Raw genomic sequence first — 27,612 nt, 5'->3', positions numbered from 1 at the left:
CCATCACATACAAATTTAGCTAAACTGTCAAATACTCATGGTCGAGTAAAAACTGACTATAAGTACACGTTCCTCAAATTTGCACTGAAATTACAATGAACGTAAGTTTCATCCTTACGCTCGATACATTAGGAAAGGTGATATTTCACAAGAATAATCCTCTGAACAAATCCATACTTTTGTTGTAATTCGACAATTTGCCAACGGGGGGCGCTGAGTGATCTGTAATTTACGAGCAAGGGGTCAGCTGACAGGCAGCAGCCAATCACAACCTCGAGGACGGGCTGAACCGCCTTACAGTGTGCTGCCCAGAGCGTTGCCAAGATTTTTGGTTGTGGAGTATCCAAAAGGGGAGCAAGGGCGGCTACGTTCTTACAATGCCGAATAAAACGAAAAAGGACAAGGTGAGTTTTTTTGTTTTGTTTTGTTTTGTTTTTTGTTTTTTTTTAAGAACTACAATGTGACGCAACGGCTTTGAATGAAGTTCGTATAGGGTAGTTACACATATGATAAACTGGCGTCACAATAGTGCAGTGTCCCATCACATTAGCCGTCCAGTATTCATTACAAGCTAACCGCTATCCTGCCAGTATGTTAGCTGTGGTGACGCTTTGCTGTCTTGTTCAGCTTGAACCACGTCGCCTCAAAGCTGGACGGTTAGAGTTTAATTGAATGCACATGCTTTACGCAGCAACGTAGGTGTGTTCGAAGCTGTGTGTTTGCCGCTGTGTCTCGGTTTTTGAAAGGTGAAATCTGGGGTCGTGAAAGCCCGGCTGACTTAAGTACCGATAACGTTAGCCGGTAACTTAGCTGAATCGCCAGTGTTAAAAAAAGGAGCACGTTGTTTTTGGTTAGAATATGTGCTTACCTGTGATATTAAAAGTACCAATTCGTCAATGATACGAATGCTTGAGTATCTTTATATCTTATTTCAGGATCTCCCAAAGTCTGGAAAAGTGGGGAAGAGTGGAGGGCAAGAGAATTCAGATCATGAGGTAGGTTAACCCTGTACACCTTCCTGGAAGACCGAGGACTTAGTCTGGTTTAAGTTCAAATGCCACTGATGTTATTATTTGGAAGTAGACTGCATAGTCATTAATCATTGCAGTGATTCTGCTGAGGTTTGTTGATGCTCAGACAAGGAACTATGACGCCCCCCTGAATCTGTGAAACATACTGATGAGTAATATGTCTTTCATGGCCAAATATCTCCCATCTCTTGAAGTTTGAAGAGGCAATATAATTACAGGTATAAATCATTCTTTTTAAAGTACGGATAATTTTGGCATGTTACCTGCAAACAGTGTAAATAAATTTAAAAAAAAACAACAACTAATACACCTCATATCAACATTCATGAACACTAGCTATCTGCCAAATCAGTTGTAGTTATATCAGCGCAGTGGAAATTAACTCAAAATCTGTCGCACAGCCCAAATGATGCTGCATGAGTCATTAATTAATTAGTTGCAACTGTGATATCTGCCAGTTCGGGAAAAAGCAAGTCTTAATTTAAGTGGTACCACATAAATGTTGTACAAATGCTTTTATATTTGTAAAAAGGTATTATTCTGTTATTGCAGTTAACAGTTTTAAGGCTGAACTGCTGTTGAAGTCAGTTGAAGTTGGTATGAGTTTGGAAATTCACATTTCCAAACTTATCAGTAATTTGTGTTAATTTTTCCTTGACAACCGAGAAACTACACTCATGATGCCATTTGTTTATTGTATCGCATGATTGTACACCAACACGTGCAGCACTAATCCATAATGACTATAAATTGGGGGGGTATAGGGTGTATAAAATATTTCAAACATCCACAATCGCACACCTTTGGTCAAACTTAAATTTAGTAGAATTTTTGAGGTTTCAAGGGAAATTTTGATGCATATCTGTTGCAGTTCTTTAATCTGCATTTCAGCTCTTGTGATCGTGTCCTGCTTGTTATCACTTGCACTAATTCACTTACCTGGAGCAGCCATGTTGAAATGTTTCTCTTGTTGCATTGGATCCTGGGTGGTTTGTCATTTGTTGCGAAGGTGACAGGTTGACAGTGTGAGTCTTGGCTGGTAAGAATACACCTGTCAGTCATCGTCAGTGATTTAAGACAAGAGCCGAGGAAAATGGAAATTGTTTGTGGAGTGGAGGGTCGCGAGGTAGCTCTGACTGGAGGGTCTGGAGGTAGCTCTGCCTGGAGGGTCTGGAGGTAGCTCTGCCTGGAGGGTCTGGAGGTAGCTCTGACTGGAGGGTCTCGAGGTAGCTCTGACTGGAGGGTCGCGAGGTAGCTCTGACTGGAGGGTCTCGAGGTAGCTCTGACTGGAGGGTCTCGAGGTAGCTCTAACTGGAGGGTCTTGAGGTAGCTCTGGCGACGATGTTCTAAAAGGTGCAGTTTCAGGGACTACAAAGAAGCTGGCGTATGTTCTCTATTTCAAAGCAAAAGGGAACTGTATATTATCTGAGTATTAGGATATCAACCCTTATTTTAAGAAACAAGGAAATACTTCAATCATTAAGAGGAGTGGGAAGGTAAAGCTCTTAATAGAGCAGTGCAGGAATGAGTCCTGACACCTGGAAATAAGCTAGCATTGTTGAACATCCGGTTCCCATCTTTCAATAGTTGACATGTTTTGCCTGAAATTAGGTCTGCTATAAAGACTCAAACAGGTTTATTCATGGAACGTATGACGGCCTGTCTACAACTTCAAATGAACACTTTGACACAAAGATGGTCTTGCATCAAACACTATCTGAATGTTTTAATTTTAGGAAGAAGGTTGTGGTTTACTTTGATGTCGTAAAAATAGTGCCATATCTATGTAAAAATTTCTATAAGCGTTAAAGCAAGAGCCCCCTGTCTTATTGCATTTCCTTTTTAAGTTATTTGCCCAGTTTTTCTTTATCTTTAAGCTTCAGTAGATGTGCAGATCACGCTGAAAACACAAGAAGTACAAAGCTGGTCATGGTGACATTGAAGTCACTCATCCCGGTTGTAGTTTGTTTACAGCTTAATCAATCTTCAGAATTAAATATTTTTTGGTCAAGCTTTGAATTCGGCCTTTTGCTGGATAATAATCCCTCTGGCCGTTGTGTGTCAGCAGCCATGCAACACATCGACTAATGCCCGGCCTCTTGTCAAATTAAAATTGCTGGATTGTAAGCTGCTGTTGCGTTGCCTCCCCAACCTCCCTTTTGCTTTGTATACTTGTGGCATCCAGATCCAGGTGCATGTGAGACTGAAGGGTGTATTTATAAAACTCTATATAGGGGGATTTGATTCATGTACTTGCAGCATATAGTCTGGATGGAAAGATAGATTAAAAAAAAAAATCGTTTTCATTTTCTGAGCTTATATGAGGAAGAGTTTTGCGAGCGTGCTTCATAATGAAGCTCAGCTTTGTTTCACACTTTACTGGACAGCTTGTTTGTGGCCTTGTTTCTAAGCTCCTATCTTGTAGTGCTGCAGAATGTGGCCAACTTGAGCTGGGCCTTAAATGAATTTGATAAATCCCCCGTGACTCAGACAGACACAGTTTCACAGCTCCATCTGGTTAAGTAACCACTGTGCCATCAAGTGTGTGTTGATGAATGGATTCCAACAAGCAGGTGGGGCCAGCTGTGAGAAAATTGTCACATTGCATTGAGCAGATCGGTCTATTTTCAGGTCTTACAGCACACAGCTGGGCTGCTCGATTTGTGGATAAGTAAACAGCAATACATTTCATGTGGTCATGAAATGTTGACTTAGCTCCCAAATGTATTTCTGTTTACAGTGTCTGCACATTTGGGTTATGACCTTAGTTACATGATCGCACAGACTGTCTGGTTGAGTGAAATGCTGCAGAAACAGCTGTGGCTGCTGGCTACACACAGTTTTACCTCAACAGCTAATAGTCTTCTCTTCCACACTAAGTGCACCAGTATAACCCTGTCTGACACATGCTTATGCTGCAACTTTGTACCTTTACATGTGGTTTCTTTCCTCCTCCAGCAGAGCTCTAACAGGAAGACTGGCAACAGTGTTCCCCCTACCACTCAGTTGCTAAAAGGGAAGCAGCCAGGTTCCCAGACACCTGTCAAAAAGGACAAGAGGCAGAGCTCCTCTCGCTTCAGCCTGAGCAATAACAGGGAGCTCCAGAAACTGCCCGCTTTTAAAGGTATTTACCTGTTTTATCATATCATGAAGTAAAAGTGCACACAGATCTCTGTGCAGGGCCAGTCTAATTATCCCTGAGAAGTCAATGTCCACACATATTTTTAGTAACACTAACACTATATTATTGGACATATCTATCCATCCATCCGTCCATGTTTCTACTGCTTGTCCATTAAGAGTCGTGGGGGGGCTGGAGCCTATCCCAGCTGACATTGGGTGAGAGGCGGGGTTCACCTTGGACCGGTCACCAGTACGTCGCAGGGTGGGCATATCTGTGTTTGAATTTATTATATAAATGAGAGCTGCAGCAATGGCCTCCTACACAAGTGGTCCCATCACCCCAGCTCATTCCAAATAAAACATGATGTAAATTAGAGATTAGATTGATAGAAATGCCAGGCAAGTGTTTGCTAAACAGAACAGATCTAAAAGAAGCACTTGGTGATGCAAACTGCTGAGCTTTTACAGAATGAAAGATACCCCTTGAAATCAAGCTTATTATACAAAGACCACAACTGCTATCACCTTCAATTTTTCTTCCATGAAAGACATGAGACTTTGCTAGAAACAGTGATAGTTTTCCTCCTGAAAATCCTGGTCTCACATTGGAGTCTGAGGGACCTTAGTCTTGTGTAGCGAGACGTCCCATGGTCACGCTGCATCAGCACAGGGGAACGTGTGGCTCAATCTGTTATCATTCTGCTACGCCAAATGAGAATCTATAAAACAATACTTCAAACTAGTCAGTAATGTGTGCTGTCAGAAGCATACTACACTGTTTCATATTGAAAGTGTGGTGGATTTGGTTATTGCATTGGACCGTGTAGAGGAAGCAGGGTGTGCAGGAACACGTCAGTGCAACCTTTTTATGCTCGAAGTTGCAAGTGTTGTTGTTCAAGCTCCCAGAGTGACGTCAGGGTCTGTTGGTTACCACGTTTAGCATAAATATTTGGAGTCTTTCACATTTCAAAAAAAAAAGAAAAAAAGAATGCGCGTCTTCCTCCTCACTTACACTCGCACTTTATAAATGTCAGCTTCTTCACTGTCTGTCAACTTTGGAGTAAATGAAGAGGAGAGACGGAGGAGGACAAGGGCTTGTTTTGTTTGAGTGAGCAGCAGTTTGTTGATGCCATAACATATACGCTTCACACTGAGACGCCCCACACTAAGATGCACCATCCATATTCACCAAGTGTCTGTCTCAGGACGGTTTCATACTTGTTAAAGGCTAATTTTAGATTAAATATTGTGGCGCTGCAGATGTCCTGCCTATGCATCTTATCATACAGACGTAAGCAAACAATCTTTATTTGATACAGATTGACACCATTATCATTTTAATCAGTTTTTCCACCGAAAATTAGAGTAAAGATGTTACAATGAACAGCGAATCAAATTGGAATAACTATGAAAATAATTGCGATTAGATAGATGCTCAGATGGTGCAGCCCTCTCAGTTTACCTCAGTCTCTTCCGCTTTTTGTTCTTCGTACAAGCCTCTTACGCTCAGTAGGTTTTAAAAACAGAACGTGTGTTAATCTGCTGTTGATGCGTCAAAATCTTGCTCTTATGAGTCATTTACACTTTAACTAAACAACCCATATATATGGATGTATTATGTATCTGTTGTATCTAAAAATACGGCTGCTTCACAGACACACACTGAAATATCTATGAACATCCCCTGCTGCATCTCCCTCATTTTAATATCGAGCTGAGCTGATGATGACATTCTGCAATACATGGAAACAAACAGAGGACGTACATGGCATTGACTCTGCACTGGATTTATTCCAAGCGTCTATATTTAGTGGTAATCCAGAGATAAAGCTTTAATTCCATAGTCCTTGTGTTTCAGGATGTTGCCAGTGACCAGATAAGCAATGTCTGGCAGCTGTACCACTCTTCCTTCAGGCCTCTCTCCCCTTGTAGAAAACTCTCTGCAGATGTGTGTTGATGTTTACTTTAGCGTTAGTGCCGAAACTCTGTGCCTGCTAAGTGCCACATGGAAAAGCAAGGAGTGGAAGGACGCTGCCGTGAGGCCTCTGGACATACTGTGTCTGCATGTTTCTGTCTCTGCATGCATGAATACACAACAGCAACACTGTCCCCAGCCTTTCCCAGCACTTCCAAAGTAATTATCCCTGTTGTTGGTGGCGTATTGACAAAATGCACTTCAATGCAGTACGTTGAAGGTTACTTAGTTAATGTGCAAATAAACATTTGGATAACTGATCCAGCTTATACTGGAAAAACACAGCTGGAGAGTCAATTACTCTTTGGAATGTAATAAAAGATTTCTTATCAGTTCAAGATACCAGTAGTTTTGAAGTTCTGTTTCTGGACATTATTAAAATGCAGGGCAAGTGGAAGCAAGGCAGTTTCCTCGTTGCAAAAAATTGAAGGCATTTCCCATACTGGCCATACATATTAATAAGCAAAGTTCCTCCAACATCGGACTTTACGATCTCCTCTAAAGGAAAGGTTTCTTTTAGATTGTGTGGAGTCTTCTATTTGTTTGGAGAGATTGGAGTGTAAATAACTAATGCCACAGGAATGGAAAAAACAAATGCTGCTCTATTATGAAGCAGAAACCTGAATGTTATCTCATTGTTTCATAAGCTGATAGATAGCACATGCACACGAGCGTCAGTGCAGCAGTCTGTCTCAGAAACTCCAAACTTCATGCTGTGCACAGCCGACCAGTGTTGGGATGAATTTAGAATAACATGCGCTCTGATCATCAGCGACAAACCTCTCCAAAGTCAGACTTTATTATTAGCCCCCGAAAAATAAAGTCCTGAAAGCTTTTATTTATTTTTTCGAGTCGGAGTACCTGATTGCAATGAAGCAGTTAGGTGGAGCACACCGTAGCAGTGCAGACAGATGTTATTCTCCAGTAGAGTAACTGTCAATGTCACTGTGAAGGGTTTTCATTATTTATATATACATTAAATTCATCTTGATCAAGCAGCTAATAAGTATATAACTTCATTTCTTGTAAAAGCTACTTGCTTCCCAAAGCCCATTGAAAGCTTTGATAACATTCTGCACAGCATGATCCCACAGTGGTCCGGTAGATGTTATTCCTGCCCAAACAGGCTCCTGGCTTGACCTGTTTTCATTCCAGGCATGTTCACCACCTCCTGATGGAAACACATGTCCGCGCGCCTGTCCGCCTGCAGAGCCGCAAGGTTGAGGCGAGACTGAAAACCCCGACCATCGGCAGCTTTTCCCATGAACTCTCTTCAAGACCAAGTCTTCCTTCTCGTTACATTAATATTGTCAAGCACAACCTTTTTTTTTGGTCTGTTTTGAAGACTTGGTGAGCATCTGCAAACACATGAGTAGAAATATGTATTTATGTTTCTACTATAAAGGCGCAACCCAGTAGAGCAGGGAGACAAAGCGAAGACACTTGTGTTTCCAATAAATCGTTCCACCTTTAAACGAGCGATACATCCTTGACAGCTGCTTATGTGTTCCACTGTGGTGTCATTTTTAGTGTACTTGCCAGAACGTCCAGAACAACAACAGTTGTCGCCTCTGTATGTGTTCCCTTTAAAACAGACTGCAGTTCACAAGGTGTGTTTTCATCAGAGTTTGTCGCCATCTGCTGGTTAGTTTGAATTATTCAACTGAACAGACGTTTTCATTGTCAGCAATGTAACCTACCTGACCTGGATATTTTGGCCATTACAAAAATAATAGTTACAAACAGTTAAAAAATATTTTATATTTATCAATAAACAGTTTTTGCACCTCAGCTCATGGAACAGACTTAGTTCCCTTAAGAGTGACCCTTTTATTTTTTGAAAGCTTTGGATAATAATCTCTGGTAGATCAGTTTTGTTCCTGGCCACATGTGCATCTAGTTTGTAAATGTACTCTTTAAATTAGATTAGCATGAGTTGATCATCTCTGGGATCATATCATGAGGACTTTGAGGAGCTATAACAATGGTGCTGATTGCTGCAGAGATTATTATCCACACAGCAATTTAATATGCATGTTAGAATGTTTGTGGCTGTCTGCAGAATGTAACATGCCTTTAGAATTCACCACACACCGCCCACCGGCAACTGTGACTGTTAGACCCTGGATATTAAGTCATTATATGGAGGTATGCAGAGCAGCCATATTGATCTGAATAAAAAGAGTTGGTGCTTCCGTTCCATCACTGGAAGCTGTTGAAGGGGAAAATTAAATTCAGCTACTTTTAAAAGCATTTCTGTCCTGTGTTGATGTGGCTGTTTCTCCAAATAGATTCAAGCCCTAAGCGTCTATTATGGAGGACGTGTGTGATGGGAGGTTCAGCAGACCTTCTAAATCAAATACTCAACTGTGCGTTTCAGTCGAGTGTCAACATTTATTTAAAGGAAACTCTGCTATTGCTAAGATAAGCAATCTCTCCATCCCATCCTGGTAGGACTCCTGAAACCTTTTCCACAGCCAGGGTAGCACAGAAATGACAAGAGCGTTCGAGCCTGATGAATGAATCCACCATAGGAGAGTATTTCTAACGAGTGTGTATGCTCAGTGTGGTCTTGTCTTTGTCAGAACAACACATCCTCAGATTGGAAATAGCCTCATGACTGGGGATGGACAGAAAAGAGCCCTTTATACGCTCTGACTAGATCATCCATCTTCATTGTCAGTCAGACTTTCGTCCTCTTTCTTCTAAATCAAAAGATGTGTGTTCTTAGTCAGCAGTTTATAAAACCGTCCAGTTGCATTGACTTGCATCTGTGATGAATTTGTTTCCATTTTATCACTCGCTAGTCGAGACTGTGCCTCTTTAAACTTTTGAACACTGCTGGTTGAAGTAATGAAAAACGCATAATTAAATAATTCCGTTGTTTCTTTTCCCAAAACATCTGTTCACCGGCCTGTGTGACGTGTATTTGTGCTGCTCATTTCCTTCCAGTCGATTTGATTTGTGCTGGGTAACATAAGTGAGAAGTCAAGTTCATCCAGCCGCGTGAAACCCAGTCGCAGGTGGTTTTCTCTCTGGCTAAGATGTGGTTTTTGCCTCCACGCAGGTTCATTTCCCTCCAGGAGCATTACAGAAACTTGTGCTTCTATCATAGTAAAGAGGCTTTATGTCGTGAATTTTTTTTTTTGATTGTGTTAATCTCTTCAGTTTATGAGTGGCTTGGCTGATGGAATCACAATAGTTGCCCATAGTTGCTGTGATTAGCTCCGGTGTCCTGCGTTTCAGCTGTTGCCAAGCATGTATGAGATATCACTGCTTAGCTGGAGATGAGCACTTGCTCTAGCAGCAAATCTAGCTGAAATCTCACTTCCAGACCACTAGGAGGAGCTGTGACACGGTCTTCTTTCTTCTTTAAACTCTAGTGATTTCTAAAAATGTGGTGCATAATGTAGTTTTGGATGCATATAACAGTAGTTAACAGCAGATATAATGGGTCTTCAAGGATATTATATAAATACATATACATATAAAAAAAGGGACTTTATATCCAAGAGCCTAAATGTATTGGTTATCCGTTTTGGCCGTTACCTCAAGCCTGAAAAGGGAACATGCCTTTAACTTTGTGTTGTTCAACATTACATTCATCTGTATGTGTGTGGGTGTGGCGGTATTGTGAAGCACTTTGAATGCCGCTAAGGAAGATAAAAGTAATAAGAAATGAGCCCGTGTACCATTTTGTTTGACCTACATGCTACACAGTAGTAGTACACAAAAAAAGAAGTTGGCATGTGATTTGCTGTCATCTGATGGAGCCTTAAAATTGGATTGAGAGATTTTAATCCAATCATTCCAGAATAACGGACTCCACCTTAATCTTGAGTAGAACTCTCTGCAATGGTGAAAAAAATGTGTAAGGTAAAAATTATATTAAATGCTGAATTGTGTATTTCAATTTTTTTCATTATTCTATAACCATGAGACTGTACCTAAGAAAAAGGAACCCTGGGTTTTCTTTATCATACTCTGTACTTCACTTTACTAAGCTGTAAAATCCTCGTCCTGTGACACATGAGGATTGCTTTTATCCATCCAGCGCCGTACGTGATGCTGAGGCAAACATTTTCAGATAGTCATTGTAAAAACATGTGTTTTTGCATTCTTCTAGGTCAGGGACACAAAAGCCATTAATTGCAAGCATTGTGCACATTATCTGTCTCATGGTATTCCGACTGCCCAGGCAGCATGATATTATACACCACACTTGATAAGGGTGATTGGTTATGTGGTGTATACCACGCGGGGGTTAGACGCGCACATAAATGGGTGTAATGTTTACAGGATGTTCGAGGGCGATGCCAGTAATTGTTTGCATTGAATTAAGAGGCATATTTTTAGTAAACTGTGCTAATGTGACAAACAAGGAAATGGCTGTGGTTCTCGCAGAGTAGAAGAAGAGTCGATCTGTAAAAAGCCGAGAGAAGTCTTGAGGAATTACCTTTGACCATTTTTGTTCTTCAGAACCAGCTAGTATTGGACATGTTGCATCGAAAAGGCCAAAAACTGTTTTTATGAACCCCCCACCCCCAATTATTTTCCCCCTGTTTCACCAACCTTTTCTAATGTGTCTAATCTCATTAATTTAAACAATAACTTCTCAGTTTCATATATTCATCAGTAATTTATCGGTGACATTTCCTTCCCTTCAGCTGTCTGCATCACTGTAGGTTTGCCCTTTGCCTGCACAGCTCTACAGTGTTGGGTTTGTCTGCAGCACTGTTGAGACAGCGCAGCACATCCTGTGTTGCTCACATTGACACTTCCTGCCTTCCTGTTTCAGTCACATACACCTGGGCTCAGGCTGTGCTCCTGGAGAGCCATCTGTCTCATCCACACACACACACACACACACACACACACACACACACACAGAGGAGACTTTTATCTGATGAGCAGAGTCAGACAGTCTCCTGGTGTGCACTAATCACAGCTGCCGGACGATTATTGTGTAAATTTGTCACATTTTTAGGTGTTATTGTACATCAAAAGCTCTCAAAATTGTATTGACTTGTGGCTTATAGCCCCCTCTTAGGAATCTGTTTGTTTTATCATCCAGGATGTTTTTACACTTTTTATCCTACATTTCTTTATTTGTTATGGCAGCTGTGATATTTCCAGGTTTAAGTGTCTTTTTCCTGCCCCTATCCCCATGTCAAGCTCGGCCCAGTCAGAGCCGTAGTTTTTGTTTTGAACTCTCGAAGGATGTAGCAGCTCTTGCTCCAATCACAGCAACAGTCCCACCCCTTCCCCCGCAACCCACAAGCCATTCCCTCTCCTCATGTTTATTTATTCTGACAGCCAGCCCATGTGATTGCAGCCAGCCAACTGAACGGCTGCTTTGGAGGATGACATCACAAACTAGCTGGTTTCCCTCCACCAGCAGGGGAGCTTCATTTTCTCAGTGTTTGTGCTAAAATGGAGGCCGGCTCCTCGCTTTAGCCCGGGCTGCCCTCTTCTCCCCAGTCTGCCGCCTCTCCTCACTGATGTTGGCATGCACTAGACCTGCCAGCGGGATGGTTCTGGATGCACCGAGCTCCAACGGGCCTTTCCAGCCTGTGGCTCTCATGCATTTTAGAGGTGAGAGTAGGAAATTTGCCACCTCTGCTGCTCTGTATGTTTTCATTTCTGAAGATGTGAGTGATAATGCTGTTCCTTACTGCTGCTTCTGCTGCTGCTAATCAGAATTTTGTAGGTGAATGTGTATTTGTCTGATGACTTTTCTGAAAGTTGCGGCAAGTTGCAGTAGTTTGCATGTCTGTGAGGAAGGGTTTAGCTAAGGCACTGAATAGCTTTGTCTCTGTAGGAAGGGAGAGGGACGGGGAGAGAGAGAGAGAGAGAGAGAGAGAGAGAGAGAGAGAGAGAGAGAATGAGAATGTTTTGAGTCTCCCTTCCCCCATCAAGACTGCTTATGTCATAGGAAGTGAGGTCAGGGCTTGTTGTCTGTATTGCTTTATATGTAGTGTCATTTGACATGTTTAAGTTGTTGGGACCAGCCTTGTTTTATTGATCATCATAGCAGACAGTACCTCCCACTTCATGAATGCCATGTCTCAAAAATTTCAGGCGGGTGTTCGCTCATGTATTGTACTTCTATGTCATCAAACTTCCTCTGCAATCATATGTGGTGCTGGTCTTGCAAACAACATGCATCCTACAGTCGGAATTGGTAGCATGCACTTGCTACCCGCGGCAAGATGTGAAACTTAGTGTAGTCGGCTAAATATTGACTGAAACAGCTGTCCACATTTATTTTGGCTGGCAATGCAAGTATTTACTGCTGGTGCCAGTTTGTTACATATTCAATAGTAGGCATGTGTCCAGAACTGGTTTCCTGTTTGCAAGCAGGAGCCTTCAGATGAGGAAAGGTTATTTGCACATCCATGCAGAGAGGCTGGTGTGTGAAGTCTGCAGTTGCACAGCATGTCTCTTAATATTTTAGGCTTGTTCAGAAACCCTAGTGCTGTTGTGTAACAGGAGCTGGACGACCTCTGACACTCGGGTTGATGAGATGAGGTGCTCATGGGTGGACGCACATTTCAACTCATCAGTAACAGATACACACCTTTCAGATACTGGTGTGTCTGTTTTAAAATCACCAGGTAAACCTAAATTAGCTTGATAAGAATGTAAAGAAAAGTTTAAAGGCCAACACATCCCAGGTGAATCTTTACTGATGTAAAGAGATTCATTTACATTTTACTCATAAAGAGACTCTTCCTGTTTATTTATCCCAAAAAGGGCTGAGTGGTTTTTGTAGGTAACTGCTAAAGAGAGATCAAGGTTGTAACTGACGGTGTGTGATTGTTCCATGAGGTGTGACGCTGCAAACGTCACGATATGTCCTTTTTTTTGACTTGATGTCTGTACAGTTGTGCCCTTGCTAAAAATGGATATTTTCATTATAACAGCCGGTGGTGTTAACCAAGTCAACATTTTGTCTTTCAGGTTTGACACATTTTTTATTGCACATCTGTGTGTTGGTGTTCATTAGGATCTTAGTTGGCGAGGTACTGATTCACCTCATTGTCAAATTGTTTGAAACAGGCATCACAATGCAGTATGTAAATACTTTTTTTTTTTTAATTTTTAGGGGTATTTCTACATCAATTCAGACAATGTGGTATATCGTAGACCCAATTATCCCACAAAGTGTCGATTATGGCAGAGTCACTGTGTTGTGATGCGTAGGTTACGACGAGCTAAGTACTGACTGAGAGATCCTCTGTGATTCAGCGCCCCTGTACAGTTGGCTGTTTGTAAAATCTGTTCATGTTTCTGCACTGTTAATGTAAGAGACGGGGAAGTGACTTCCTTCCCAACAGGCTGCAGAGATGTTGAAGCTCACTTCAGCCGTTTGACCTTTAGTTGATTAGATCCTGGTTGTGACTGCGATCCTGGATAGAGGGTGTGACGATATAATGTTACTGTGAAGCTATTTACGAACTCACTATTCTTCATTATTCCAGGTTGCTACACTACGAGAAGAAGTCCTGATGGCTGATTCAGAGATTAAATTGTGTGATGGCTCAAGATTTCTGTGTGTGTTGTATTTTTCACTCAGGAAATTAATAAATGTGCTGGGAACCAGAAAGCAATACTTTTACAGGTAGTGGATGATGTGGCAATATTTCCCGGTGTGTACTCACCTCCTGTGCCACTTTGACTCAAACCTAGAGATGCAGGGAAAGTACATCCTCTCCTCGCTCAGGTTCCAGCCTGTGCGTGAAATACTGTGTAGAAATCTCTTAGAATCGACTCTGCCTCACCTAGTTCTTTAACTGGTGTCCACTCAGGTGCTTTGTGCTTCAGTATGTGGTACATGAAGTATTCCAGAGTGGGCTCCTGTTGTGAAAATGCAGCCAAGTACAGATTACAGTATTTCGTCTTTCCACTGCAAAAGTACAGTAATTGTTTGATAACTTGCATACTACCCACCTGCGTGTTTTGTCTGATGGTGGACATCGTGTTTCATAACTGTTCTCAAGAAGGCAGCATGTTTAACTCATTAAAGTCAGATCATACAAATCAAAGACCTGCATTGTTGGAAAATAACTTGTAATGTGGAGTCGTGTTGGGTGTGGTGGAGCATGTTGGCTGGTACTATGAAGGTTACAGGTTTGACTCAGAATGCTCCTGCTGCCTTCACTATCAGTGCATGAGTGTGCTGTTGAGAGCTTTGCGTGGTTGGTAGACTAGACAAGCGCTATATATAAATGCAGCCCATTTACCATTTAGACAAACGCCCGGTCTGATAAGTGGGGTGTGTATATGTGTTTATGCCTCAGCTTCCTGTTAGGTAAACGTACTGGAAATTGCTGTGTAGGCTCATAGTTAGAGTGGAAGTTTTTTCTGTGTTTGAGTTTGTCGTGCGTGCACGCGTGTGTGCTTCCTGGATAGCTGGGGTTGCATTGAGCTTTTTTGTTTTATATCTGTATGTAACAGTGCAAGCATGATTTCTGTAAATGGGAGTAAAGTGAAAGCCTGAAGCCTTACAAAATCTTAGTTTCAGCTTTCCATCCCTTCTGTCTCTAATCTTAAATATATGCAGAAAAAGTGCTGACTAGCCGGCGTTGAGGGTCTTGACACCAAGTTACCCGTGCTTTAATAAGGTCCGTTTGGCTGACGCATCCCTTGACTGCACAGACGGGCAGCATACCCAACAACGGCCGCAGCTGTGTGAATCTCTGATTAGCAGTGTTACCCCCCCTTGGTCCAAAGTCCTGTCTCTGCCCGTGGTCACCATGGTGACGTACACATGCAGGTCATTAATACAGAGACAAAACTGACTCATAAATCACACATTGTAAAGAACAAATAAGTGCTGCCTCGGAGGTACTTTGATGAAGTGACCTTTTGTCTAAAGTCCCTCATCCCCATGTTAGGTGGAATGATTGGATATTGTTGTCATCCTTTTTGCTTTCAGAGTGATTTGGGTCTTGTGAGTCTGACCCACAGAGGAAAACTGATTCACAGGGCATGCTATCTCCCTATGGCTGGCTCGAAGCGTTTCTCCTCCTCTCCTACTGAGATTTTGTCAATTTAGAAAATTGTTCCTCCTGTGAAAGTGGAGTGTGCTACTGCTCAGTCAGAGTAATCCATAAACCAGAGGTAAGGTACAAGGCTCCCTGTACTATCTGCTTTAACACAGGTACGAAGTTCTCTTATTATGTATTTATTTTATCAAGCCAGAAGCTGAATATGTGTATCTAAAAATTGGGGAAGCCATTCAGGTCTTGTGAGAGTTGCCGTCAAACGGTTCCAAAGGGAAGAGCAAAAAAAATGGCGATTCTTTATTTAGCTGCCTCTCAGAGGATTTGTGGATTGCTGAATTCTCGGTCTATTCAATCATAAACCCTTCCTTTCATGCTATTTGAGTAATTATTATATTATAATTGTTTGCAGTCGCTGTAGGATGGTGATTGTGCATGCGGGCTGGCAAAGAATGGTGCTTGGCTCATTGACAGTGTGGCATCTACAAAAACGTGTTATGATTTTTAAATTGCAAGTAAATGTTTCTCCACAGACAGGTGTGGTTCAATATTCCTGGAGGCAGATTTGGAGCTTCTGCATTATTGATGGAGTGGAGACACTGTCTAAATTATTGATACAAACGATGTCTGTAAATCAATTCTCCATGTCACCTCATGGACTCAGCAGTTGCCAAATCCAGCTGTGTTGAACCTGAGTAGCTTGAGTACAACTTAGTGTGTTCAGGAGATATTTTGGCAATGATTACTGGATTGAACAAAGCTTTAAAAGGTGTGTTATTACCTCCACCATTATAGACTGAAAGAAACCAATATTGCTTTGTTAAAAAATGATGATTTAATTTTATGCACATATATTGAAGAAGCTTTTGTTGCCAGGTTGGACTCTGGATTCTGTGCTGCATGGAGTTCATCTGTTCCCTTGATGAGAGTGGCACAGGAATGAGTCCTAAAACCTGGAAGAAGTTTTCTTGAATGGGGTTTGGTTTAATGTTTTTTTTTTTTAATTATTTCCATGTTGTCTATGGTTTTGTTTAAATGTTTTGTTGAGTTTGTTGGTAAATAACACACCTGAGTGGCTTTTGATGGAGGGAACTCACAGTGTTGCTAACTTGCAGGATGCCAGATGAAACTGTGAATCCCTGCAGCACAACCAGTCCGAGATTCCAGCTTCATTCCCAGTGAAATTAGATGTTTTTCTGTGGCTACTGCCAGCACCACCTTGGATGTTGCTACACCACACTGCTGTGTCCTCAGGGGCTGTGAAAGACTAATATTCCATCCTGTTCTTTGATGAAAGAGGAAAATAAATCTTCACTGTGACCAACCTGTTTCTTCTCTTTCTGTCTTGCAGATGTTCCCCCTGCAGAGCAGGAGAAGCTGTTCATCCAGAAGTTGCGGCAGTGTTGCGTCCTCTTCGACTTCGTCTCAGACCCACTGAGTGACTTGAAATGGAAGGAGGTGAAACGGGCTGCACTGAGCGAGATGGTGGAATACATCACCCACAACAGAAATGTCATCACCGAACCCATCTACCCAGAGGTGGTTCACATGGTCAGTATGAAGCTGTTGCAGTTAAATGTGTTATTGACCTAACAGTGCAGGCGCTCGTGGTTCAGGTTCGACTGAAGAGAGCGGCGCTTCTTCAAGATGTGACTTCAGGCTGACAATTTCTCCTGACTTGGTTATTGCGTGTGTGGGCATACAAGTTAACTTCTTTTTTTTCTTTTTCTTTTTTTTTAAAATCTGCCTCAGTCTGCCCCATAAGAAGATTTTATTATTACACACAAAATAATATCTATATTGTTTTTTAATATCGCTTTATAAATTGTACCAGATTAAGGGATCTTTGTCCACCAAACATTTTTTTTTCCTCAGCTGAAAACGCCAAGCCCAAGTGGACAACATTTGGTTGCTATGAACTGCAGAGCGGTTGCAGAAATGAAAATGCAGACATACAGCACATTCTGTTGTCCTCTGGATGATTGAGATTTTTGTGGGCAGGGAAACATCTTGGCATCTGGTTGGAGCACATTTCTGATGCTGCCCTTCGTCACGCGTTCGTGTAGGGCTCAATGGTATTTGTGTGACTCAAATGTGATTGAACGATTGGATGAAAAGTGACGGTGCCGAGCGTTTTACCCAAAGTTGGACTTTTTTAACTCTACATGGCTTGAAAGTAACATCAAAGCTTGGTGCTCATATATGACTAATTATTAAAGGTTTGAGCCGAGGTCCTGGCCAGAAAAGCTTGATCCGAACATCCCTTAGTGGCCCATCTGTTTCGTTTCCACTGGTGGTCTCTCACTGGTGATGCCTGAAGGTGGTTAACCTGTTGGACATCTGTAAACCTAAATGTTCTGTCGTTTCCACCTCACCACATCTGACCCTGTTCCCTACTGTTGGGCTTTTGTCAGTGTGGCTGCTGTCAGGGACTAGATTCACTAGTCCTCTGACTCTGTAGCCTGCAGTTTCCTCGTGGTGCCAGGTTTGCGTTCCCAGGCTAAATTAAAAAGCCTTTGATGTTAATCAAAGCCCTGCCTCAATGCTGCATGGTAAACTGCAGATGATCAAGGTGCAGATCCCCCCCCCCTCCTCCTTGTTGTGGCTTTATTTGATCAATGCAGTAGAAAATGCAGTGGAGCTACCAAATCACCATGAAAATATACTCTTATTCCTGGCAGCTCCTTTCCTCTGCCCCCTGAAGGAGGAGGTCCCTTTGAAGTGTACTGATGGCTTTCATCATCAAAGTGTGGAGATTGACACGACAAACTCCTTTATAGCCATAAAGCGTCTATTCTTATGTTAAGGCTTTACACGCAATTGTCTCCCATAAGCACTTGATGCTTTTTCAGGTTGTGTTTGACGCATGAAGCATACCTCAGTGGAGGAGCTATGGAGGTAATATTTGGCAGACCTTCGGATGACATGACAGCGGTTGTTCAGTTAATCCCCTTCACTGGGGAGGGAAGTGCAAAGGTTCCTCCTAAGAATATAAACATGGTGGTCAGTGAGAGTGTTTTGACTCTGGAGGGAAGTGTAAGATAGATGGAACCTTCCTGGTGAGAGGGAGGGATCTGTGAGTGAGGCTGCTGCTGTCTCTGGAGATACATTCTCTTTCATAAAGGATATTTCTCTCATAACCTGCCTCCTACAATATGGATATTCTGTTACTCAAGCCCTTTTTTTCAGTGGACTCCTAAGTGTTTGTTTTACAGTGTTTTATGCAGTAACACAGCCAGCATGTCTGATTCAGTCCATTTGGATTCACTCTAAGCTGCTGGGTAGAATGACGAGGTCTTTATGGAAGGAGTGATGAGGATTTGGGGTCATCTGTCTGTCCCTCCTGTTCTCATGAACCTGCTACCTCATTAACAGCTCGAGCGACAGCCCACCACACTTTTTATTAAAAAAAACAAAAAAAAAACCAAACTTGATTTGTGTGGCAACTTTTCAAAAACGAATTTCCACAACTTTAACATACAATAAAACAGATTAGGACAAAAACAACAACAAAAAAATACCATATTGAAGACGAGGAAGAACAGTTAAAAAACACCTGTATGATAAAAAACACTTGAGTTCAAAAACTGGGACACTTGGAAATTAAAATCCCAATTCAGCATTTTGGGGGGGGGGGGGTGTCAGTTAATCTTCCCTTAATCTTTTGATCATTAGTGGTTATGTTGTAGGTTAAGTGGATGATGGTTAACATCTGTATTTGCTGATCGGCGACTGTGGTTTTTGGCTGTCAAGCAAGCAGCGTTTGTCAGAGCTAATGTTTACAAGTGTTTGGCAATAGCAACTGTCTCTATGTGAAGTATAGAATATGTGTGAGCAGGTCAGCGCACGGCGTGAGTATAAAAGGTTTGTTAACAGAACACGCACTCAGCCGGCTCAGTCACCTGTTGACAGGAACAACAGGCAGATTTACAGCCAGGTGTTCTTTTGTCAGCATTGTTAAGATGAACAATTCAACTTATTTGTGCTTCAAATAACTTGTGTGGTTTAATTGGTCTCTCTGGTCTTCATTTACCTTCAGTTTTTGTCATTGGCTTTAATTATTGAGCTTAAGTCCACACTACACAGATAAACTGTCAGGTTAATGCCAGAATGAAACCTAGAAACACTGTGTGGTAAACGGGCTTCGACTGCCTGCCTTTTGTCGTTTCCCAGAGCTTAAAGATGTTTTTGGGGTTTCTTAATGTCTGCCATTGTATTCTGTATCTGTCTTCAGTGAGGATTTCTGAATTACCAGTGGATTAATCTGCTTTTCTCCGTCTGTCCCCAGTTTGCTATAAATATGTTCAGAACATTGCCGCCATCGTCCAATCCCACGGGTGCAGAATTTGACCCAGAGGAAGATGAGCCCACGCTTGAAGCTGCGTGGCCACATCTACAGGTGTGCAGCATGGGCGCACACACACACACGCACACACACACACACACACACACACACACACACAAATTCATGCTGTCGGTCACAACGTACAGTGCTTGAAAAATATCATCGACAGACAGACAGACACACACAGACACCATTGCTTAGTCTTTGCATGCATTTAGCTTTCAGACTTGAGTCCTTAAACCCTGTTTGTCTTTCACAGCTCGTCTATGAATTCTTCCTACGGTTCTTAGAGTCAACAGACTTTCAACCAAACATAGCCAAAAAGTATATTGACCAGAAGTTTGTAATGCAGGTAAGTGTAAGAAAATGCATGTGTTGTTTTAATATATTTGTTCTCTGTAATACATTTCCTACTTAAACTCAAAAAACTGGACGGGTCGGTGCAGTGGTTAGCACTGTCGCCTCACGGCAAGAAGGTTCTTTCTGTGTGGAGTCTGCATGTTCTCCCTGTTCCTGTGTGGGTTCTCTCTGGTACTCCAGCTTCCTCCCACAGTCCAAAGACATCAAGAGGGGACGAGGCTGATTGATACTCTAAATTGTCCGTAGGTGTGACTGTGAGTGTGAATGGTTGTCTGTCTCTATGTGTTGGCCCTGTGATGGACTGGTGACCTGTCCAGGGTGAACCCCGCCTCTTGCCTGAAAGCTGCTGGGATAGGCTCCACCCCCACGACCCTTAACAGGATAAGCGGTAGAAAATGGATGAATGGATGGACTCAAAAAAAACCTGCACAATTATACAACAGAATTTTATACAGTATTACGCTGGTGAGACGCATCAGCTGTGTTTGATTTTATTCAGATGGCCTCTGGACACCGACAGTAGTGTGTATTTATGACCAACCCAGCTGCGATTGCGATCTCTCTGTCTCAAGTGTTTTCATGAGAGTTTGATGTGTTCAATTGCCCTGTAATCCCCAGTCTGGTGCAGTCCTTAATTGTTTTATCTCCAGTCCTTTCAGTCTTCACGAGAAATCACTTGTTAGTGTTTACTCCACTTGACTCTGCTCTCACTGTCTGTTTCCTGTGTGCAGCTCTTAGAACTGTTTGACAGCGAAGACCCCAGAGAAAGAGATTTTTTAAAGACTACTCTGCATCGCATCTATGGCAAGTTCCTGGGCCTGCGGGCGTACATCAGGAAACAGATAAATAACATATTTTATAGGTAAGTGAGCAGTTTAGTTTGCTGCATTACAGAGTTTGTGTCAAATTCTTTTTGTCACCATGTTGCTGGTTACTGTCTTCCAGGTTCATTTATGAGACTGAACATCATAATGGAATAGCAGAATTACTGGAAATCTTAGGCAGGTAAGAGGTCATGAATCAGCCGTATGCGTTTCAGAATGCAGTTTTGCTTTTATTTGCTGTCGGGGTTTGCACAGTATTAAAAAGATGAGATCGGCAGAGTTATAGCGTGGTTATTGTCATTTGGAGTCTGTGTTCTCACTTAAAACTGCCGCAGTGATTTCCCTGATGGCCACCTTTCTCCCCTCCAGTATAATCAATGGATTTGCGTTACCGTTGAAAGAAGAACACAAGATTTTCCTGCTGAAAGTTCTGCTCCCGTTGCACAAAGTCAAATCACTAAGTGTTTATCACCCACAGGTAACCAGTTAGTCAGTTTTTAATATGCTCTTGCCAGTTATTCCAGCGTTCTTTTTTTTTGTTGCTGTTGTTTTTTTCCTACTGCTGCAGGTGTGCTAACATTATATTGCCTTTGTCCCTCAGCTGGCCTACTGTGTGGTACAGTTCTTAGAGAAGGATAGCACCCTCACAGAACCTGTAAGATTTTGATTTATTCCTGTTGTTTTGTCATTATTATTGTTGATTGAATTATACCTCAGTATCCTCTCTGCTCGAGATGAGTTCCTGTACGAGGGCTAAGAAGCCTCTCGTTAAAGTCTGCACTCACACTTGGCCCCGTTGTCTCGTATCGTAGAGAAGCACGATTGCCCCACGCCACAACCGCCACCATCACCACCGTAGCCACCAGCGCTCCCCCAACAGCTAATGCTCAGATTTCTCTGGACCTGAACACGCTTTTGGCATCACTTGAGTCAGATATTTAATCGGGAACCCAGAAGATTTTGTCAAGCTAAAAGTGACAACTAAAATTGAGGACTTAGTTTAGCACTCAGCGAGCGGCGGGTGGAAGACATGCTTCGCATAAAAAATATTCTCTTATCAAGCTGCACTCTTTATATATCTAGATAGTTCACCTCTTCATCTACCGGAGTTTCGTTGCCCGCTATATATACAGCCACTAGACGCACGGCTGCTGCCGGCCACCAGCCAGTGCAGCTGTACTGTGCTGAAGCCCACCCCTTCCCTGTGTCCCAGGGCTGGGGAAGCGTGCCGTACCTGGGCGTGATACCGAACACTCAGGCTAGTAAAAGAAGCAGGCTTTAGGAGACAAACATGCTTTGGCGTGATTGGGATTACCTCATGTGAGTGCCAGCTTAAGTATTAAGTAGTAAGTGAAAGTGTTTTAAAGCTGCGTTTAATCTGTCGAGGATTGTTAGGTTGCATTTTTATTGGCATAAAGCCACCGAGGAAACGAAGCTGAAATGTACTGATAGAAATTAAAAGTTGATCCAAAAAAGACATGTAGAGGTTTTTAAAAATGCAGACTGCCTCCTGGAGCCTGTTTTCTGCACAATAGAATGAAAATGTTATGTTGAAATTCGCTGCTTTTTTTATGTTTCCCTCTGTGTCTGTGTTTTGTTATTGAACCCTGTTGTGCTGGCTGGTGTAATCAAAAGATGAAATCAATCAGCAGTCCAAGTGTTCTTCTTTAATGAGTTTCTTGTCCTTTGTGCAGACAGTGATGGCTTTGTTAAAATATTGGCCAAAGACGCACAGTCCAAAAGAAGTGATGTTCCTCAATGAACTGGAGGAGATCCTGGATGTCATTGAGCCTTCGGAGTTCGTCAAAGTTATGGAGCCCCTCTTCAGGCAGCTGGCTAAATGTGTGTCCAGCCCCCACTTTCAGGTGCGTCTGTGGTGTTTTGATTCATTGTGAAAGAAATTGCCCCATGTCGTCTGTGTCTTAACGTTGTTATGATGTCATATTAGGTGGCCGAGCGAGCTTTGTACTACTGGAACAACGAGTACATCATGAGTCTGATCAGCGACAATGCCGCCAAGATCCTGCCAATCATGTTCCCAGCCCTTTACCGCAACTCCAAGACTCACTGGAACAAGTGAGTCACCTCACTGGCTTGCCACAAAAAAAAATTTTTTAATTTTTTTTTTTAAATTTGGAAATGAGAAAGTCTAACAGGCTGTGGTAATTACGGTACTGTGTTTGCAGGACGATTCACGGCTTGATTTACAATGCTCTCAAGCTCTTCATGGAGATGAACCAGAAGCTGTTTGATGACTGCACCCAACAGTTCAGGGCCGAGAAGAGCAAGTATGACACCAACTGATGCTGACAGATGCTTTTTCCAACAGTTTGTGACATAAAATAACTGCATAAGACGTGCTTTCATCCATGATTCTCATCTTGAATTTCACCCAAATATCTAAAAGCAAGAAAGGGTGAAGTGATGATGTTATGTCTTTGAGTATGCCTCGAGGCAGCGACACAGACGCTGTGTTTTTGCAGGCCAACCAGGAAGCTGGCATCGCTGCAGGTTCCCTTAGTCCAAAACCAGGTGGATTAGTGCTCTTGGTTTTGGATTTTTGCCGAAAATAAAGGCTTTGGCAAACAAATGTTGATGAGACATCCATGTTTTGTTGAGATAATCTTCACAAATGTACGTCACTGTCGTGATATTTTTTCAAAAGTGTAAATTTGTTTACGACGAGTGTGGGAAGCTCATGTGAAACGCACTCGACCACCGATGCACGATGTCGTCATCAGCACAGCTGAGCTTCAAACTTCTTCCCACTTGGACTTGTCATGTTGACATGTTAATGTCTTCAACAAGGTCTGCAGGCAAGTTTTTAAAAACTTCAGAATTCTGGAGTGTGGTATTGATTGACAGATTTAATGCTGTATAAAGAAAAAACAAAAAGCCGTTCAAAACTCGTACCGACGGTGAGATGAGGGAACCGCTCGTTATTCATTTCTGGGGGTCAGAACTGATTGCCACGGCGCTCTCCGAGCACGCAGCTGTCATGTGGTAATTGAAGGTGTGTTTTGTTTGTTTTCTCAGAGAAAAAGCCAAATGGAAAGAGAGAGAAGAAGCGTGGCTCAAGATTGAGAATCTAGCGAAGTCAAACCCACAGGTGAGCAACAGAAACGGCACCGGGGTGACGTCAGTGGCACTGCACCGTAAATCGGCGCAGCCACAGGAAGCTGAGTTGGAGAAGTTGGTGGATCCCTCACATCTATGCTTGGAGGCAGGAAAGGAAAACTACCTCTACTTCCTCTGTCCCCCTACAGTTCCTGATGTACGTCGACTCTGTGGGCCCAGGCAGTCTGATGGACATGGAGACAGACGGGCCTCTGCTAGATGACGTTAACTTATTAAAGAAAACCGTACAGGAGGAAGCCACTCAGGTGAGGATTGGAGAGTCTGACGTGTGTGAGGTAGACTTCCTACCCCAGGTATTCCCTTGTGGTCTGTTAAAACCCTTTTGACCATAAAAACAACTGTAAGAAAACAAAAATGCTTAATATTTCAAGTTTTCTGGGTGCAAAATGTTTTTTCCTGTACTTCTGCCGTCGTTGGAGAAGTATGATTATCTCTGCAGGTAACTGGTTGTTTTTAGTGTCGATGAGCCAAACTAACAGCCCAGGGTTGCTCAAGTCTCGGCTCATCAGATGATGAGGAAACGAGGGTTTTTTTTCTATATGAGATTAATGGTCTGGCGTGTTTCTCAGTTTTTACAAAATATGAATGTCACGAACTTGTTTGAACGCAGATATCACCATCTGTAAATATCGGCTGTGAGACACTGAAGAGAGTCAGACATGGTGCATCCCTGCCTGTCTTTCAGTACGGATTACGTTCGAATTACGAACTTGCATTTGATGTTCAGCCATAGTGACGCATTTGGAGAAGACACTGCCCCTATGAAGGCTCCAACTGCGTCCGCTGGTCAGAGTAACTCAGCAGGACTACACTGAAACCGCCCCGCTGATTTTCAGTGAATTTGATGGGTGGGTGTGGTTTTGGTTGAGGAAGTGACCCTTAAAATTAGGGAGCAGATCGGTTTTGCATGGCAAACTGTTGTCTTCTGTAGACCTGCAGAGTTCACGGCTCTACAGTACAGCGCTCCTCTCGAGAAAACGCCCTAATGATTGAGAGGGAAGACCTAAAAAATTGTTTGTTTTTTGACATTTAAAGTTCAGTCAAGACAAAACACGTGTCACACTTTTCTGTCAAACCCATGAGGCATAATAGACACATGGGATAATATTTTCTGGATTGTATATTACTGCTGTATGCTTCTGATCAGTCTGCCCCACCCCCACCCACCACCCCACCCTCGCCCGCTCCTCTGGGTGTTCAGCTCCAGAAGGACCAGCGAAGAGAGCGTCCTTTGATGCGGAGGAAATCCGAGCTCCCCAAGGACATCTCAACCGTCACAGCTTTGGAGTTGCACCGCCGAGCCGAGGAGATGTTGACGACACACGACGGCCACTAAGAGATGGCTCCAGAGCCACCTTAAAACCAGCAGCATCCACGGAGGGGCCCCCAGCGGGCCTGCACATCAAGAGAACTGCGGTATCTCAGTCCAGCCCAGCACAACACAGAACTGAACAGTCTCACCTCCACCTGACACAGAAAATGTCTTTACTTCTGTCACACTTGACTGTCCCCAGCTTCACCCGGAATTCTTCATTGTGGCGTCTCGTTTCTGTTCCACTCTCTCCTCTCTACTTGTTGTGTTTTTGGGGTGCTGTGCTGCCCCCTTCTGGTCATCTCTCTCAGGTGTTCTGTGCGTCAGCTGTCTCTTCTTGCCTCTTCTATGTAGATGTCAGGTGCTTGTACAAATACAACAAACCTCCCAACCCCAAAAACCTGCACAGAGGACTTCTTCAGTTTAATGTAAAGAACATCCGTCGATGAGAAATTGTCACTTGTTTCTATATATTTAATATTAGATATTTTTCTCATTAACATTTAAAGGAGACAACTGTTTATATTTTTTCCTACATAGTATATAATGAGCTCCTCTCTACAGAAACACTTCTGTCTGTATATTTGCTCTGTTCGGAGCTTTCTTATTCATTCTCCATTCGCTGTGAAGGTTCGTTGATCTTTGCTTCTTTTTGTCATCTGGGCTCTGTCTGGCTTAAAAAGCTTTAGGGTGTCCATCAAAGTGCTGGTCTGACGGGTCCGGCTTTTTCATCTGGTAGGTCCTGTTTGGAAACCCAGTCTGGTGCCAACTTCTTTTTCTTTTAAAAAAAAAAAAAAAAAAAATTCCTTTTAAAATTAAATAACACCGGTTTCAGCATGTGTCTGTGGAGGTGTGTTGCATTCACCCGAAGGGAGGGGGGAAAAAAGATGCGACGAGTTGAAAATTCAGACACGAGGTGTTTATTCTTGGGTGAACGCAGTGCGTCTGTGTCAGGTAGTTCAGTTGATTCTTTGCGGTGAAGCCTGGTTTGTTCAGGATGGTAGAAATTCTTGGCGTCCGCTCGCTCCCATCCAGCCGTTGTAGGAGTGTGTTCATTCGTCCACGAGAAGTCACCGACTTCTGGTCGCGAGTTGTTTTGCACAACACCGTTGAGAGAAGTCAAACGTGGGGTTCGAATCTGGAAGAAACTGTGCTGATCGTCTTTTCTACTCTTCTCAAGCAAAACCCTTTTCTTTATAAAACCACTCGTTCGATTGCGTCATAGAGGTTCGCTTTGAAGAGCTCAGCCTTTCTTTTCAGTGTCACAGTGCCTTTTATAGTCGAAGGGGACATTTGCTCAACTGAGAATCGAGTAGTAGCAGAACTGCAGATGATTTAAAATTGTAACATCCAGAAATGAAAAGAAAAAAAAGAGCTACAAACATGACATTCAGAACTCCAGCACATGCCTTGGTGAAGCTACAAAGTGCGTTTGTAGTTGGAAAAGGAGAAGCAGAGTGGTCGCCCTGGCCACCTCAGCAATGAAGCACTTCCTGATAAAACTTGAAAGAAAACAGCTGAAAAACAAACCAGTGAAGAACTGAGATCCGCCATGCTGTCTGTCTCGGTGTGTGGGGCCACCTCGCCTGGGCGCCTGTTGACAACAACCAGCCCATCGTTACTTTCCACATTGCAACTGCCCCCCCCCCCCCCCCCCAGCTCAGCTGTCCCATTCCACTTTTGATTTGTAGCATTTATCAGATCCTCTGCTCAGTAGTGCACACTGGCTGCTTCTAAGTTATTCCTAAAGTGTGTGTGTGTTTTAAATCTTCTTTGCCTGCAGAACCTCTTTATCAGTGATTCAACTGAATGTGGAAAAAAATGTAAAAAAGAAAAAAAAAAAGAAAAGAAAAACTGCAGTCATTGTTGCGTTCTCTCCATGTTTGTCTTGAAGAACAATGTAGACCGATGACCGACTGCATCACACGATTCCATCTCCTTGTTGATCGTTGCCATCGGTGATTGATTGTTCTTCCTGAAAAGGCTTTAATATTGGCTTCTTTGGAGCTCTCGTCATTTTACATAAGCTTTGTTTTCCTATGAAAAGGATTGAGTATTTCAAGTGTCCTTTAGTATACGTCTCATACTAAATGACTTAAGAAATGTTGTGTATGTATATATACATATATATATATATGTGTGTGTGTGTGTGTATATATATATAATGTGTGTGTGTGTTTATATATATATAATGTATGTGTGTATATATGTGTATATATATATATATATATATACACACACATATATAATGTATGTGTGTGTATATACATATATAGACATATATGTATATACACACACATACATTATATATGTGTGTGTGTATACATATATAGACATATGTATATACACACACATACATTATATATGTGTGTGTGTGTATATATATATATACACACATACATTATATATGTGTGTGTGTATATATATATATACATATATACACACATACATTATATATGTGTGTGTGTGTGTATATACATATATACACACATACAT

At 42.4% G+C, this 27,612-nt stretch overlaps 1 protein-coding gene across 3 annotated transcripts; it reads left to right on the top strand.

Annotated features, from left to right (window-relative positions):
* The first annotated feature begins 272 nt into the window (after positions 1-272).
* ppp2r5cb (protein phosphatase 2, regulatory subunit B', gamma b) lies at positions 273-27,313 on the top strand. Of its 3 annotated transcripts, none has more exons than XM_086189182.1 (16): positions 273-404; positions 936-995; positions 3,993-4,155; positions 16,489-16,688; positions 19,426-19,536; positions 19,742-19,834; positions 20,574-20,704; positions 20,788-20,847; positions 21,036-21,144; positions 21,268-21,321; positions 22,361-22,531; positions 22,615-22,742; positions 22,853-22,954; positions 23,703-23,775; positions 23,933-24,049; positions 25,006-27,313. In XM_086189182.1, exons 1-16 carry the CDS (start codon positions 378-380, stop codon positions 25,138-25,140), a joined length of 1,734 nt encoding a protein of 577 aa, XP_086045308.1. In that variant the 5' UTR covers positions 273-377; the 3' UTR covers positions 25,141-27,313. The 3 variants fall into 3 exon arrangements, with proteins under 3 accessions (XP_086045308.1, XP_086045307.1, XP_086045309.1); XM_086189181.1 differs by having other exon boundaries at positions 3,990-4,155; XM_086189183.1 differs by lacking the exons at positions 273-404; positions 936-995; positions 3,993-4,155 and adding an exon at positions 11,563-11,724.
* The last annotated feature ends 299 nt before the right edge of the window (positions 27,314-27,612 follow it).

The sequence above is a fragment of the Aulostomus chinensis genome, chromosome 20, assembly GCF_037954235.1.
Source record: "Aulostomus chinensis isolate RoL2024-O1b breed Wild chromosome 20, RoL_Achi_v1.0, whole genome shotgun sequence".
Classification (NCBI taxonomy): Eukaryota; Metazoa; Chordata; class Actinopteri; order Syngnathiformes; family Aulostomidae; genus Aulostomus; species Aulostomus chinensis.
The sequence above is the reverse complement of the archived record's forward strand: the minus strand, read 5'-3'. Positions and strand labels throughout refer to the sequence as shown.

What these genes read in the sequence shown, in the direction of transcription:
- ppp2r5cb (XM_086189181.1), top strand. Translation starts at nt 378, where the DNA reads ATGCCGAATAAAACGAAAAAGGACAAG. An exon ending in TAAGTGTTTATCACCCACAG is followed by an intron (nt 21,145 to 21,267) that starts GTAACCAGTTAG and finishes TTTGTCCCTCAG; the next exon opens with CTGGCCTACTGTGTGGTACA. An exon ending in TTCAGGGCCGAGAAGAGCAA is followed by an intron (nt 22,955 to 23,702) that starts GTATGACACCAA and finishes TTGTTTTCTCAG; the next exon opens with AGAAAAAGCCAAATGGAAAG.